Source organism: Aulonocara sp. 'chitande type north' Nkhata Bay, linkage group LG13 (assembly GCF_057382095.1).
Source record: "Aulonocara sp. 'chitande type north' Nkhata Bay isolate Kocher_YH1m ecotype deep benthic linkage group LG13, A_spYH_male_GT1.1, whole genome shotgun sequence".
Taxonomy (NCBI): domain Eukaryota; kingdom Metazoa; phylum Chordata; class Actinopteri; order Cichliformes; family Cichlidae; genus Aulonocara; species Aulonocara sp. 'chitande type north' Nkhata Bay.
In genome coordinates this window covers 28,638,135-28,653,719 of record NC_141356.1, presented here as the reverse complement: position 1 = coordinate 28,653,719, position 15,585 = coordinate 28,638,135, and the positions used below count along the sequence as shown (strand labels likewise).

Genomic DNA, 15,585 nt, shown 5'->3' with positions numbered 1-15,585 from the left:
TGCATTTCTGTAGTAATACTTTCATAAACTTAAATAAATGTCTGTAAAGTAAAATCACAATTCAGTAATTACAGTGTAACATAATTAGACTTTATTTTGTCAAATTATGTCAAAATCACCTTCCCCTTCCCCTTATTATGTTTCTGATATCATGCCCCTTATGTAAAACAGAATAAAGCACAATGTGCACAGTGCTATCAGAAATAACAGTGTTAAAATTATAGCCTCATTAAAGACTGTGTAAATCAGTCAAGTCCTCTTTAGGAGAAACACTAAAATGTTATGTAGGTTTCCATTGCTAATATTTATTGCAAAGTTGTTGTGTGCAGTATGCTTCATGTAAATAATGAATCATGAAAAATTTAATTTAGTCTGTAAAAAGTATTTGTGTGTGTGTGTGTGTGTGTGTGTGTGCATTTTTGAGGATTATCTTGTTTTTTTGTTGCAATTGTAAAGTAAAACTACCATAAAAGTCACTATGCATCATTGACTCTAACATGGTGATATGCATGTTGTTGCTGTTTGATGTTCTAGGTGTCAGTGGAGGAAATCGTCACTAAAAAAGAACAAATTGCAGAAGCGCTGAGGTCCACACAAACGATGCTAAACAAACACAGTGACAAGTAAGCCTCCTTACCTGGACTAGCATGCAAAAGACTGACTGGTAAAGCTAGGGGCTTCATCCTTAATATTTTTTTGTCTTTACAGAATGACAGAAGAGGAAAGAAAGAAGGCCCAAGAGCAGCTGCAGTCTCTCACTCAGGCCTACAATGAACTCTCCCAGCAGTGTTCAGATCAGACTCCCTCTGCAGATGAGGTTGGATTATAGGCTTCGTGTTTATTAATGGAGTGTGCCCTATAATGTGTTGGAAAACAGTGCCCCCTGATGTTCGATTGCATGTCTAACCATTATCCTCTTTTCCCTAGTACAGTGTTTGCCAAATTCTGTCGCACTTTCTCTTAGACTGGCTCCTTAGGAACAGAAACTTAGTATGGCTGAAACCAGTCAAACCTGAGTATGCTGTAAACATGCTAATTGCACCAAGCTGTGGTCTGATATTTCACTTCTTTCAGTGTGCTTAAGCTCTCTTTAAGAGCTCAACAGGATAGCAGATATATAACTTTACAGTGTGCTGTGTGACTAATGACACTCTTTTTGCAAGATGCTGAATGCTTATATTCCAGATGCATGATAGCTTTAAATGTACTCTCCATCACCCTCCTGTTGCAACCCCGTTGCAGTCTTGCTCTTGCACAAACACTGTCTTAACAAACCCGTGTCTGTGTGGTGGTGAGTATAGATTTTGTCTTGCCTCAGTTAGTAAAATTTGAACAAATTTTGAGGCTGAAGCCAAAGCTAGTGAGATTAATTGTCATGCTTTCATTTCCTGCAGGATTTCAAACCCCTTGATAGGATTGGGACTGGAATGACTGGCCTGATTGATCAGAGAGGTTTGGTAAATCATCAAGGGGCCCTCCTAACCTCTAACCTCTCTGAACCCCAATTTCATCTGGGGTGTGACGAAGCTATTGAAGAAAATCGCATCTACACATCAACGCTGAATCACTTGCCAGTGTTGAATGATTCAAGCAAATGCATACAGAGTTCACATGTCTCCTCTGTGTCCCTGTCTGACATAGCAGCAGCTAGAGAAGGGTCCATGTGTGAAGATGTGATCATAAAGATAATAGAGGCCAGCCAGGTCAGTGATGAAGTGCAGATGTCCTACACAGGGGACACGATGACCCTGGAGAAGGCATTTCAGTGTGGTTTAATTCCTGCTTCTGTCTACGTAAACATCCTTCAGAGGAAAAAGTCTCACCAGGATATGATAAATCCTGGCACTGCAGAAAGTCTGTCTTTTTTAGAGCCTGAAGAGGAGGGTGAAGCTTGTGAGGCTAATAAACTGATATTCAAGGGCCTGAGCAGAGAGAGCTCAGAGACATCAGAGGGGAATATTAACAGTGTGACTTCGGGTGGTTTTAGTAATCAGGAGATTATGGTGAGGTTGTTAGGTGCTCAGGGGGATCTAGAAGGTCAGAATGAAACTGAGGTGTCAAATGGTAACTTCCAGAATGCTGGAGGTGGGCTGAAGGTGGATGCGGCCATTCAGTGTGACTTGATGAGCTCCAGCAGCACACTCATCGTCCTGGGAAATCAGCAACAGTTCATGGGACTTGCGTTGCCTCACTCTGGGGAAATCCAAACGGTGTCTGCCTCGCATGAATCTGATTGTCAAAGCACCTCCAGTGAGTTTACCTGCAGACTTTTTACTAATCGAGGGAAAATAGCAGCATTTTACATTCCAGAAAATTCAGAGGTGATAGATATCACTACCGCTATTCAAAATGGTTGGATCGACAGTCACACAGCAGAGGTTCTGAAATCCATAGAGATCCCAGATGTGCTGCCAGATGTTGATCACCTTAGTGAAAAGTTTTCATCTTGGCTCACTTATAAAAAGCTGGCAGTTGATGGGTGGCCTCATGATGGTTCAGAAGTTAATCTCCCCTCTCCCACGGAAGCAAAACAGTTATTCATCTCATACTTAATGATGAACAGTTACATTGATCCAAAGTCAGAACAGAGGGTTTTGATACTTGATGATCAGTTAAACAAAATGGCTCATGCTTTTCTTGAAGACACGCTATTTTATCCGAACGATGATGAAGGTTTGACTGATTTGACTTTGTTTGATGCCAAAAATCCTTTTGAAGACGCAGATTCTGAGATGTCGCTACACATAAATGATGAATCAGAGGAGTTAATAAAAAACACAGAGGACGTGTTTGATCGTTATGACTTTGTTTCCCAGACCGGCGGGAGAATCACCTTTGATGAAAACACACAACACACATTTGAGCCTCATAATTTCGTTTCCTCTGGCAATGGAAGAATAACCTTTGATGAAAAATCGAATAAAAATGACAAAGCTTCAAAACACGATCATGCCAAGGACCTTTTAGTGAGTAGTGACATTGATTTTAACACCAGAGGTGTAGAGGTGGAAAACGCGTTTGAAAACGACACATGGTGGACAAAGTCAGATCAGTTTGAAGAAGGAATTTCTGGAAATACTTTGAAAAAGGAGGCCGGAGATTATGCCAGGGAAGGTCTTGATATTCCAGGTTCTCTAAATGTGTCAGTCCCTCACACATTTTGCTCTGGGGAAAGCAGAAATATTAGCTCACCTTCAGTGATGATTGGCTCTGAGTCCTCATTTAAATCTTGCCATCAGGTGCCACCACACTATAAGGCTAAGTGCTTTGATACAACAAGTGTTCATATTGAACAACCTCAGTTTTTAAGCTCTGAGGACTCAGTGGAGGGTGGAAATGAGTGGAAGAGTGCTATTGCGCTTCTGAAAACCCAAATGGAGGAAGAGGGCATTTTGGACGTCACCTCTGGGAATTGTTATAACCTGCAGGAAGCTCTTAATAAAGGATTAGTGGATGATAAGATGGTACTAGAGCTGCATGACTCACAGTCAGATGAAAAAAATCCCATCCTGATGGTTGAGACAGACAGATTTTCTGGATTAAAACAGGCATTGTCAAGCAGATGTCACACAGAGCAGAGCTTTTTGAGGTCTCATTGCAGCAGGAGCATTGGTGAGGCACTCCCGCTTGAATTAGTCAGGGATTCAGATTCGCAAGACAACTTTTACCCAGAGGAAAACCGTGTTTACTCTCTTTCTGAAGATCAAGATCTGGGTTTAATTCACGCAGCTGAAAACACACAGCAGGTGATTTCAAGAAATGCTGCTGTCACGGTGCTTGATTTAGCCAAAGAAGAGGCTAATAACAAAGAAGGAGAGAGTGAAAATAGAAATCGAGAGTTGGCGTGTAAGGCAGTGGGGAGTGTAGAAACAATGACTAATAAAGTACATCTTTCCCTTCCATCAGAAAGTGGTAACATGCCTCAGATGATCTCACCCTCTTATTGGAATCAGGTTACAGCAGAGTGTATCAATCATATAGGAAAATTGCCTTTAGGGGCTGAGGACAGTGAGTCACACACCTTAATGGATAGCGAGCTGACAGGAAGAATCTCTGGCATCAATACTGATTCCAAAAGCCAGACTCAGTCTGCCACTTTTGCTTATCACTCCGGTAAATCTGACAGCATACCCAGTGATGATGATGATGTTTTCGGTGATGGATATGATACCAGTGTAAGAAAACAGACATTCATTCAGAGTGAAACCGGCACGTCAGTTTCATTTTCCAGTGCTTTGTCTTTGGAAGCTAGAGTGGAAGATGAAAGTGGGGTTCGGTCAACTTTGGGCAGTGAGCCAGCTCCGAGTGTGGATTACACATCGCTTGGGGATTTGGTTGAGGGTGCAGTCATCTCGGTTTCCAGGGGTAATTGTAACTCTGTGAAAAACAGGGCAGAAGATGTCAGAATTGCATTACGTCAGCAAGCAGAAAGTGATTATAATGATGAATCTGAGCCCAGCAGCTGTCAGAGAGATCAGAGCCTGATTGCAGCTGTTTGTGAAAGACCTCCAGAACAGCAGAGCTCCTCTTCTGAAATACCTGCTGTTTACAGCAGCATAACAGCAACAAATACCATCAATCACAGCAACTATGATACTGAAGATACAGTCCTGACTCCTAAAGATTTCTTAGGGTTTACAGATGGTGGAGCAGGTGATTCTGAGAGGCCTTCCCTAGAGAAGCAAAATGATGACATTCTCACTATTGATGGTGAACAGATCTCCATAGCTCTCTGTCAGCGAGATCAGAGCCTGATTGCAGCTGCTTGTGAAAGACCTCCACAACAGCAGAGCTCCTCGTCTGAGTTACCTGCTATTTACAGCAGCATAACAGCAACAAATACCATCTTGCGCAGCAACAATGATATTGAAGATTCAGCCCTGACTCCTAAAGATTCGTTAGGGTCGGCCCATGGTGGTGCAAGTGATGCTGAGAGACTTTTCCAAGAGAGGGAAAACAATGACCTTCCCTCTATTGATGCTGTATCTGTCTGTCAGGGAGATCAGAGCCTGAGCTCACCTGTTTGTGAAGGACCACAACAGCAGAGCTCCTATTCTGAGATATCGTCTGTTAATAGAGACATAACAACAAGTACTATCAACCAAACCTACTATGATATTGAAGATTCAGCCCTGACTCCTAAAGATTTGTTAGGGTTTACTTGTGGCCTTACAAGTGATGCTGAGAGGCTTTCCCAAAACAGGCAAAACAATGACATTCCCACTGTTAATGCTGAACAGATCCCTGTATCTCTCTGTCAGAGAGATCGGAGCCTGAGTGCAGGTGTTTGTGAAGGGCCCCGGCAGCAGAGTTCCTCTTCTGAGTTATGTGCTGTTTACAGCAGCATAACAGCAACAAATACCATCAATCACAGCAACAATGACATTGAAGATTCAGCCCTGACTCCTAAAGATTTGTTAGGGGCGGCCCATGAAGGTGCCGGTGATCCTGAGGGGCTTCCCCAAGAGAGGGAAAACAATGATATTCTCACTGTTGATGCTGAGCAAATCCCTGTATCTCTCTGTCAGAGAGAACGGAGCCTGAGTGCAGCTGTTTGTGAAAAACCTCCACAACATCAGAGCTCCTATTCTGAGATATCTTCTGTTAATAGAGACATAACAACAAGTACTATCAACCAAAGCTACTATGATATTGAAGATTCAGCCCTGACTCCTAAAGATTTGTTTGGGTCAGCCCATGGAGGGGGAGGTGATGCTGAGAGGCTTTCCCCAGAGAAGCAAAATGATGACATTTTTAATGTTGATGCTGAACAGATTTCTGTACCTCTCTGCCAAAGGGGTGCACCTGTTTGTGAAAGACCTCCACAAGAGCAGAGCTCCTCTTCTGAGATACCTGCTGTTACAAATACTGTTTATCACAGCAGCAATGATGTTGAAGATTTAGCGGTGACTCCTAAAGACTTGTTAGAGCCAGTGCTTGGTGTTACAGGTGATGCTGAGAGGCTTTTCCCAGAGAGGCAAAACAACAGCATTTTCGCTATTGATACTGAACAGATCTCTGCATCAAGAACGGACACAGACGATCCTGATAGTGATAGAAATGTGTCCTGTTTAAATCCATCGTTTCCCTTATCAGACAACTTTGGACAGCCTGGAAGTAGAATAGGAGAAGAGATGAGATCTGATCCTATAGAAGAGGATCAACGTTTAGAAGTGTGTGTTTCTGTGGATACTCACACAGTTACGGATTTCCTGTCTGAGAGCAGTATAATACCTGTTGTTTCCTCTTCAGGCCCATTAGTGTTTTCTAATCCTGGAAAGACATATGCAGATGACCAGGGGGAAGATATTACACACAGTGATAAGAGCAGTGGTTTGGAAAGGGCACAAGCTCAAGATTCTCAAGATGCCCTTTCTATAGATAAGAATAATGCACAATCTTTACATAAAAACAGTTTCCACGAGAGTAGCACATCTCAAGGATTCACAGACAGCAGTCACCCAGATCACCTCATGAATTTACTGAAGCAAAATTCTCTCAGTTTAGACAGCGAGGACATGAGGAAAGCAAAACTGATAAGCCAGGATGAAAGAGGAAGTCAAGAGACAGAGCAGTCTGATGCTCCAAATATCCAGCTGCAGCTGCTGCAGGTTTTTAAGACTGTTTCCACAAGCCAAGACCTTTCAGTGCTTAAGGAAGTGATGGATACCCTCAGCAGCGCTCTGGGGTGTGAATCACAGCAGGAACAGTGGCACACACTGGAGAGCATCAAAGAGGAAAGTTCAGAGGGAGAGGATGAGGAGTCGGGAGAGGATGACGGTGCTCCAAAGACTCACCAACCATCTGTTGAGGCCTCTGCCAGCTCATATGGCTGCAAAGTTGAGGAGGTCAAATATAAGGTGCGGTTTATTTTGGCTGAATGCTAAGCTCATCATTTCTTAGTTTTGGACATTAGTAACATCTGTTCCTTTTGTGAATTCATTTTTTTTTCTTTACCCACAGCTGTTCTCCATCCACGATTATTTGGAGTGTGTTGGGAGACTGCAGGATCACTCTGATGTTTTAGAAGATGCCAGAAAAGACCTCTCAACCCCAATACCCACAGACAACAACATGGAAGAACTGCAGAACCAAATAGAGGAATGTCAGGTTAGAAATGACCAGCTGAAGCCCATTTGTTTTTGAATAAATGATCGATTTTTAACATATTTCAAATGTCAACATGTGTTTCAGTTCCTGATCAAATTCTTTTTTTTTCTATCTAGTCTCTGCAGTCTCAGCTTTCTAGTCTGGCTGATGTTCTGACAGTCGATATGGAGAAAGCCAAACAACTCATAAACTCTGCTGATGAAGACGTTCCCCAGCAGATCCACCACGACTTGGCCTCGATATATCTGGAGTTAGAGCCAGATTTTACTGCTGTGTCTCAGATGTGTGCAGAAAGAAGCAGCTCTCTGATTCAAGCGATGGAAACAGGGAAGGTCAGTCTTAACACAGTAATTAAAATACAATAATATAGCAGTAGCATCAGCCACTAACCCCTTTATATATGATTTTAGGTACACTTGGAATCAACATATCAGCAGCATCTCAGTGATCTCAATTCGCTGGCGGGGCTCATTCAAAATAACTCTGAGATGTTGGGTGTGGATTTGAACACATGTGATGTGGACACTCTGAAACATCTGAGCCAGCAGAATAAGGTACCTTAAATTGCAGTTTAAAGCATTGCACAGCTTGAGTAAACAAGAGGAGAAAAACCCTCAACATCCTTCCATGTTTTATTTTCCCAGGACATGGAGGACCATCTGCAAAAAGAAGCCAGGCTCAAGTTAGAGGATGTCACGTTTGATATCCAGTGCTTTATTTCAGAGCACACTCAGTTCCTGAGTCCGGCTAAGAGTAGCTACCTCCTCAAGTTCCTCAGCACCACTCAGCGAGCATTCAGAGACCAGATAGAAAGGCTTGTAACACAGAAGAGTGCCTTAGATGTCCTGCTTGATGCCAGAGAGAGAGAAAACCTGGCAGAGGTCTGCCTGTGTATATGTTATAAATATATCATTTCACTGAGATTTTTCCTGGAAAGAAAAAGTGTAGCTCTGTTTTTGTTGCAGTTTAGATTGACATTTTCAGTTGTTTTACTTGAATTTAAGCTGTAAATCTGAGTGGGTTTTTATTTTTATTTTAGACATTCTGCATGTTTCAGTGTATTCTGGTCTGAGTTTGTTGTTTCTTTTCCAGAGTTTGAGGTTGTAAGTGCTCAGAGAAATAACAGCATTGCATGCTTGAGTGCTCGATCCCTGCTGCAGACTAACTTCTGTGCTTGTTTTCATTCTACAGGCTTTGAGACTCCGGCGAACATTTAACTGGACAAAATGTGCTATCTCTGTTGGAAAATGTCCTGAAAAACAAACAGACTAACACACAATATGATGTCCTCCTGTGCTTTTTAGCACCATGGCAACAAATTGGCAAACAGCATGTTTACAGCAAACTCGATATTTACAGTGGTTTGATTTAGGAGAGTTTATTCTGAAGCAAACTTTGCACGTTACCTCTGTGTGCTCGAATTCTTGCTCCCTTCCTTTCCTTCCTTTCATTTTCATTATGTGAAAACTATTTTACACCTTTGATGTTTGTGTCTACATGAATGTTTTAGTGAGAATAGATTTGCGCAACACGAAATTTAAAGATATAAAGTTTGACCTTTTTTTTTCTAATGTCAGTCTTTATTGGAGAAACAGAAGGAGTTTACAGACAAGTTGGCGGACGTGTGTGATAATCTCACGCTGACTGAGAACCGCCTGATTGGCCATAAGCAACAGGCTGAAAATGCTGAGAGCATTACAGACCTGCAGCAGTACCAGCAGGAGCATCAGGTTTGTCATAACTTCACTTGGTTTGCCCTACAAAAAAATATATTATGCTTCATTCATCAGTTAAAAAAACGTTCTGTTTCTTCACAAGGCTCTCCAAAAAGACGTGTTGACAAACGCCAGTGCCTTAAATGATGTGATCAGCAGTACTAATACATTTCTCGTGGAAAACCGAAGCAAGATGACACCAGATCAAATCACCGCTATTGAAAGCAAGCTGGAAGAGGCTAAAAGCAAAGCCAAGGTCATCAACCAGCGAGCCGAGGACTCCAGAAAAGATTTGGAGAAAGCTGTCACGACAGCCATACAGCAGGAGAGCGAAAAGGTTTGGCTTCCTTCCATGTGTGCTTTCTGTAAAAACTCTCTGTTTCCTGAGAATTTGAATTGTATGTTAGAGTGAAATCAGCATTGTTAATGTGTGGTCTGTCGGCACAGGCAGCAGCTGTCGAACAGCTTGAGGAGAGTAAGAGCAAAATTGAAGGTCTTCTGGACTGGATTTCCAATGTAGGAAATAAAAACAAGAGCAGCCTGGATCAAACAGACCATGTAAGTCAGGAAAATGGAAACCTGCCAGAGGAACCTTCAGCTAAGGGACTGATAACAGACGATGATAATGCCAACGGAAACGCTTTGCAGGCCACTGAAAAGGATTTTGGCAGAGAGACCAGTGGCGAGGACAATGAATCCCCGAATCTTGATAAGCAGTACCAAGGGCTCAAGGTATAGTTAGTTTGTTGGAGTTTATTTATTTATTTTCAATAGTGATTCATACCATTTTTCCTAACAGCTCACAATATTAAGATTACTAGACTGAAAACATGAAGCTGTCTTAATAACTGAAATATAACGTGTATTAAAGAGATGGTGGAGACAAGAAATGCCTCTGAGTGTTTTCAAAACATTAAAAAATAGATAAGACTACACTTAAGGTCTCAAAAATGTCTAAAATATCTTATGGCATACTAATAACATGTTTTGCTATAATTGTGACCATAGGCCCATCACCAGGAGATTCTGTCCCAGCAGCAGGATCTGATCATGGCCACCCAGTCAGCTCAGGCTATGCTTGACAAGCAAGCCAACGTGCTGTCTCCACAGGAGAAGGAGGCTTTGCAGAAGAACATCCAAGAGCTAAAGGAGCGCTATGAGACGTCCCTGACTCAGGCTGAGCAGCAGATGAAGCAGGTGCAGTGTGTCCAGGAGGAGCTGAAGAAGTTCCAGGACGACTGTGAGGAGTTTGAAAACTGGTTAAACCAGGCTGAAGAAGAGATTTTGGAACTGGGAGCACCTGCAAGCTCCCTTAATATCCTCAGTGATAACCTTCAGCGACAGAAAAGCTTCTCGGAGGATGTGATTTCCCACAAAGGGGACCTTCGCTTCATCACTATTTCGGGACAGAAAGTGCTGGACGTGGCTAAGGCATTTGGATCAGCTGACCTGGCAGCTAAGAATCCGCTGCTGCATGTGGATACTTCAGGGACCTGTTCTGCTGTCAAGGATAAACTAGATTCAGCAGCCAGTCGATATAAAACACTACACTCACAGGTATTTAGTATGCAGCTGATCAGAATGGGCGTAATGGCTTATTTTTCCCACTGTGTGGCAGCATCTGTCCTAATAAAAAATAAACACCAAAAAAAGTTTTAAATGGCAAATTAATTTTTATTTAAATGTATATAAGGTTAAGGTTAAAGTTGATGTAGTTTAACATGAAGCTGATTTGCTGCACAGAAAGTTTAGAGCTGTCCTAGTTGGAATTACAGTGGAATAAATAACAGAAAACATTGATTGAAATTAGATTTGAAAATATTATTTTATAATATAAGTAAAACTGCAGCACCTCTTTTAGTTAACTTTACTGTGAAAATGGCTTTTTGAGATCGAGATCTTATGGTCAGTTATTTTTGCTATTATTCTTTTATTTAAACAACCAAAGTGAATCTATTTTTCTTTTGTCACAGTGCAATCTGCTTGGCAACAACCTCAAAGACGTGGTTGACAAGTACAAAAAGTATGACGACTCAAGCACCGGTCTTTTGAAGTGGCTCAACAGCTCAGAGGAGGAGGCGAGAAAGCAGCAATCAGAGGCCATAGCAGCTGACCCTCAAACGCTACAGAAACAGCTGGAGGACACCAAGGCAAGAACCGCAGCAAAAAGCTGAACTAATTAGGCCTAAGAGTTTAAAGTCAAGTCAAGAATGTTGTGTTGAAAAGCCGAGATTTGTTTCAACCCTGTGGTATTTTTTTCTTTAATCTCATTGTTATCCCTTGTTATCGAGGCCAAAGAGAATTCATGTGAAAAGATACTTTTAGACATTTTTTTATGTTATTTTTTGTGTTATTTATCCTCATTATAGCTTTCATCAACTCGGCGTCAACTCTAAAGGTTAGGCGCAATCCAAGCACAGACAGAAGGAACAGCCTTGTTTAGACGTGACAGTTATAGGGGTTATAAGGGCAATAGACCTTGCCTCGCCATATACAGTGTTTCCACTGACTTAAGTGCAACAAAGTTATTTTTAGCTTTGCGTTTAAACTCAAACCCACATGTGAATAGTTTAACTTTGGTCATTTGTAGTGCGCATACTCCTACGAGAAGATAACGAACTGGGCTGACAGAGCTGTCTCTGTCAAGGCTTTGGCTGCAGCTAGTTTCAACATTTCTCTGTAGCGAGGTAGTGACTTACAGGATAAATATGCACAGATAAGAGCTGCCTGTGAGCCAACCAAGAAACACAGTACTTTGGGCTTGGACTTGAAATCACTGCAGAAATTCTAAGCACTTCTCTAAGAGTAATTGTGAAGTCACATAGGTGCATTCAGCTAACCAATATTAAACCCAGACACGATCGCTCTGAGGTTATTATCATCAAGTACGCTATATAAAAAGAGTAGATTTTGTAGAAACAGAGCATGTATTTATGAGGATTGTTGTTTTTTTTTTTTTTTACCTTTCTTGTCACTATTTATTAATCTCCAGGTTTTACAAGGTCAGATGATGGGGCACCAGACTGCTATTGATTCTTTACGTAAAACAGCTGAGTCTTTAATAACATCCGAAGGTGACCTGCTGAGCAATCCAGATGAGATCCAGGAGACAGTAGGTGAGAAAAATAAAAGTCAGCTGCACAGCATGATCTGTATACCTAATGGCTCAATTTCCCAGACAGACATTAAGCCTAGTGTCCTAGACTATGAACTTTTTTAATGAAAGTCTGCACTACTTGTTCTTTTAGTCTGGGCCTAATCCATGGTCTGGAAAAGCTACTCAGGGCTGAAGGGACACCCAAATTCCTGCTGTTCAGATTTAGACCTTTTAAATAAGTAACTTGAAAGGCAGCAGACAGTTAAATAATTTGGAAGTAGTTTTGGAAAATTTTACATATTTTAAACTGCCCTGTGAAATACTAATCGAGCACTGTGTTAATGTAAAAAAGAAAGCCATGATTTATCAAGCTAGGTTGGTGTCAACATACCACAAAGAGTTCACCATTACTTTACTACAACAGAAAAATGTTATCAGTGTGATTCATGGCTTTTGAATCATTTGTGTTCATTTTTCCCCAGTTATTGGTTTCTTGGCATGTACTTAAAATGCTGTTACCTCAACCAAAAAGCTAATGGATGTCCTTTGCCAACATTATAGCCTAAACAAACTCATAAAAGCCAAATATGTTTCTACCTTAGTTTGAAATGTTTACCTTATGGTGTGTTCCAGACAGCGAGACATGATCCTGTTTTAAGCAGAACCTGATTTGTTTTCGTGCGTTTTAGATGACATAGTGGAGCGTTACGACAACCTTTCCAAGTCTGTAAGCGATCGAAATGAGAAGCTGCAGATCACCCTGACTCGCTCTATGAGTGTTCAGGATGGCTTGGATGAGATGATGGGATGGATGGAGGGAGTTGAGGCCAGTGTGGAAGAAAAAGGGCAAATAACCTTGGACTCTGCATCTCTTGGAGGCATCCTGAGCAAAGAAGCAGTATGTGTTTTTTTTGGTCAACATTTCAGCGCTCTAATAATGCTAAAATTTCGTACCAGCTTCATATTTATTTTAATAATCTAATAAAACTTTACTGTTTTCAATCTTTTTTTTTTGTTTAAGGCTTTAGAGCAGGACATAGCAAGTCGCCAGAGCAGCATCTCAGCCATGAAAGCCAAGGTGAAGAAGTTTGTGGAGACGGCTGATCCCTCTGCTGCCGCGCTTCTGCAGTCTAAGATGGACTCTCTCTCCCAGCGCTTCTCTGATGCGTGTGATCAGCACAGGCAAAAAATTGCTACTCTGGAGAAGCTGAAAGAAAAGGTAGAGCAGTTTGAGAATGTAGCCGAAAAAGTCCAGCAGTTTGTTTTGAAGCGCTCACAGGACCTGCACGAAACAGACGGCCCAGGGAAAACTTTCAATGAACTGTCTCAGCTAATGCAGGTGCGTTTAAAAATTTTGACTATTTTCTCACTAATCTAATTTCATCATGCACAGATTAGCTGACAGATGATATTTTTCTGCAGAACACCAAAGCTGATATGGCTGAATATGCTGGTGATTTGGAGAAGCTGCAGACTTTGTCCAAGGAACTGTCTGAAATAAGCCCTGATGGAAACAAAGCCCAAATTCAGAGCAAGCTGGACAATCTCTCAAATGTTTTCAGCACCTTTAAAGACACCATCAAAGAAAAGTAAGTCTGGAAGAACAGGGTTTTGCTATTTTTAACTCTTAATTTTGAGTTCTTTTTATTAACTTTAACATTTGTGCATTGTTTGTAATATTCAAATGGATGCAAACTCTGACTGATTCCTCACGCCTGCTTGCAGGGAAGAGGAACTGTCATCTTGTCAGGACCAGCTGGGAGAGTTCAGATCTGCAGCTAGCGCTCTCACTAAGTGGCTGGAGGAGGCTAATGACAAAGTACCTGCAGATCAGCCAAGCAGCAGTGAGAAAACTCTGGAGAGCGACCTGCAGATAGTCACCGTGAGTCATGAGATAAATACAAAGTATATTTTAGAGAGAGTGTTATTTTTATATGTGTTTTATCTTACTGCAGTTAAGGTGCTGGAACAGAAGTCACTGCTGTTTACACACTGACACAGCAGTTTGGAATTCATGGGTTTTGCAATAGGTAGTCACTACGTTTTAGTAGATTATAGTCCGAGTCTCCTTAAAGTCCAAACTACCCAAATGTGCTTACTCTGCCTGCTAATGACAGCTAAATAGTTGGTATCTATACAGGACATATCTAAGAGTGAAACAGTGCGCTGTCCAGCAGAGAGACTGTTTTCTTCACAGAAAAGATAAAAAGATCTGTCTGTCTGTCCATCTACCCATCTATCTATCTATCTTCTAAATGACATATAATGAATGTTTTATCAGGGATTACTAGATGAATGGACATCCAAAGGCCCCATTGTCCAAGACCTGAACACTAAAGGATCGACGCTGTGCAACTTGATTACTTTCCTCACATCACCTACCAAGACAAAGACTCCCAACAAGTCGGGTAAACATCAGCACACATAGACTCGTGTATATGAGTCATAAAACTGAATCAGATGGGTAGTGTTTGGGTTGTCTTCTGAGTGTTGTTTAATTACTAACTGTTAAAGATCATTGAAGGATCTGGTGCCATGAGTTCTGGTCCATCTGCTTGTTCCTAACATAAGCTTTGTTTCATGTCTTTGCATCAGCTCTTACTAATGGTGATGGTCCAGCAAGCCATACCTACCTAACCAACAAAGGTAATGAAGTGTGTATGTGGGTGCTGCTTTGTCATCAGAGTGTATGTGGTCCATGCTGCGTAAATAACCTCTAAGTATCTTCAGATTACAACTATTAGTTAAAGAAAAAAGACAATAAGAAATGTCCTCATATTCTGAATACACTGTCCTATACCATATAGCATGTTGCTAATGTATTACTATTATTAATATCTCATGCTGACTATAAATGTCTGGAAAAAATAAAATTATAACAGTGAGATTATTTTTCATATCCTCAGAGCTGATGGTTATTCAGCAGAACATGTCTTCCATCAATGTGGGGTACACGGACCTCGGAGAAACGCTGAAGAATCGCTCAGCACAGCTGAGTAGTTTGTTGCAGAAGGTGAAAGAGGCCCAGAAGGAGACAGATGACATGATGCTGTGGCTGAAGGACATGAAAAAGACCGCACAGTCCTGGAACAGTGCAGCCACAGAGAAAGACTCGGTGAAAACACAGCTTGAACAGCAGAAGGTACAAAAAGTGTTGCTGCTCTCCACGTGGAGTGTTACATTTAATTATATAACAAAACTGCATGTGGTTCTCACTGTGAATACGATAGCCATTGGACAATCTTAAAAGAAATCATTAGGTATTTATGATTTGTTTTGCTCTTTCAGGCATTTGAAGACAACATGAAGCAAAAACAAGAGGCACTTCACAAGCTCAGAGAGAAGCTTCTCGACTTGATTAAGACTCATCCAAACTCACCCGAGGCAGCAAAATGGAAGCAGATGCTGGCAGAAATAGGTGTGGTCCGTGGTGTTGGCTTCAAATGGCCTCGTGTTGTTTATGTCTATGTGTCTATGTTGACTTCTAATGTTGCATTTAATAAATTCATTTATCAAAATGTGAGCCTACCTCAGTCCCTTCCCCCGGTACACTGGTTAAATTAACACATGTGTTGTGCCAGGTTGTGAATAGGTGGGAGGCTTGCTAGGAGAACAGAGGACATAAAGGTGCTGTTGTGCTGACTAATGGACATTGGTGTGATT

The 15,585-nt window shown here is 41.5% G+C and overlaps 1 protein-coding gene across 3 annotated transcripts in view; it reads left to right on the top strand.

Moving 5' to 3' along the window:
- The window catches only part of dst (dystonin), a 104,687-nt gene that overhangs the window by 56,301 nt on the left and 32,801 nt on the right, over nucleotides 1-15,585 (top strand). For all 3 annotated transcript variants that reach the window (XM_086259738.1, XM_086259737.1, XM_086259739.1), the window contains 21 exons: nucleotides 535-623; nucleotides 709-817; nucleotides 1,395-6,860; nucleotides 6,964-7,110; nucleotides 7,227-7,442; nucleotides 7,521-7,664; nucleotides 7,755-7,991; nucleotides 8,688-8,840; nucleotides 8,929-9,162; nucleotides 9,273-9,557; nucleotides 9,834-10,382; nucleotides 10,799-10,975; nucleotides 11,818-11,941; nucleotides 12,612-12,820; nucleotides 12,944-13,261; nucleotides 13,345-13,511; nucleotides 13,648-13,804; nucleotides 14,204-14,330; nucleotides 14,518-14,568; nucleotides 14,829-15,064; nucleotides 15,211-15,340. In XM_086259738.1, the coding sequence (XP_086115864.1) occupies nucleotides 535-623; nucleotides 709-817; nucleotides 1,395-6,860; nucleotides 6,964-7,110; nucleotides 7,227-7,442; nucleotides 7,521-7,664; nucleotides 7,755-7,991; nucleotides 8,688-8,840; nucleotides 8,929-9,162; nucleotides 9,273-9,557; nucleotides 9,834-10,382; nucleotides 10,799-10,975; nucleotides 11,818-11,941; nucleotides 12,612-12,820; nucleotides 12,944-13,261; nucleotides 13,345-13,511; nucleotides 13,648-13,804; nucleotides 14,204-14,330; nucleotides 14,518-14,568; nucleotides 14,829-15,064; nucleotides 15,211-15,340 (9,325 nt within the window). The remainder of the gene's footprint in view (nucleotides 1-534; nucleotides 624-708; nucleotides 818-1,394; nucleotides 6,861-6,963; nucleotides 7,111-7,226; nucleotides 7,443-7,520; nucleotides 7,665-7,754; nucleotides 7,992-8,687; nucleotides 8,841-8,928; nucleotides 9,163-9,272; nucleotides 9,558-9,833; nucleotides 10,383-10,798; nucleotides 10,976-11,817; nucleotides 11,942-12,611; nucleotides 12,821-12,943; nucleotides 13,262-13,344; nucleotides 13,512-13,647; nucleotides 13,805-14,203; nucleotides 14,331-14,517; nucleotides 14,569-14,828; nucleotides 15,065-15,210; nucleotides 15,341-15,585) is intronic.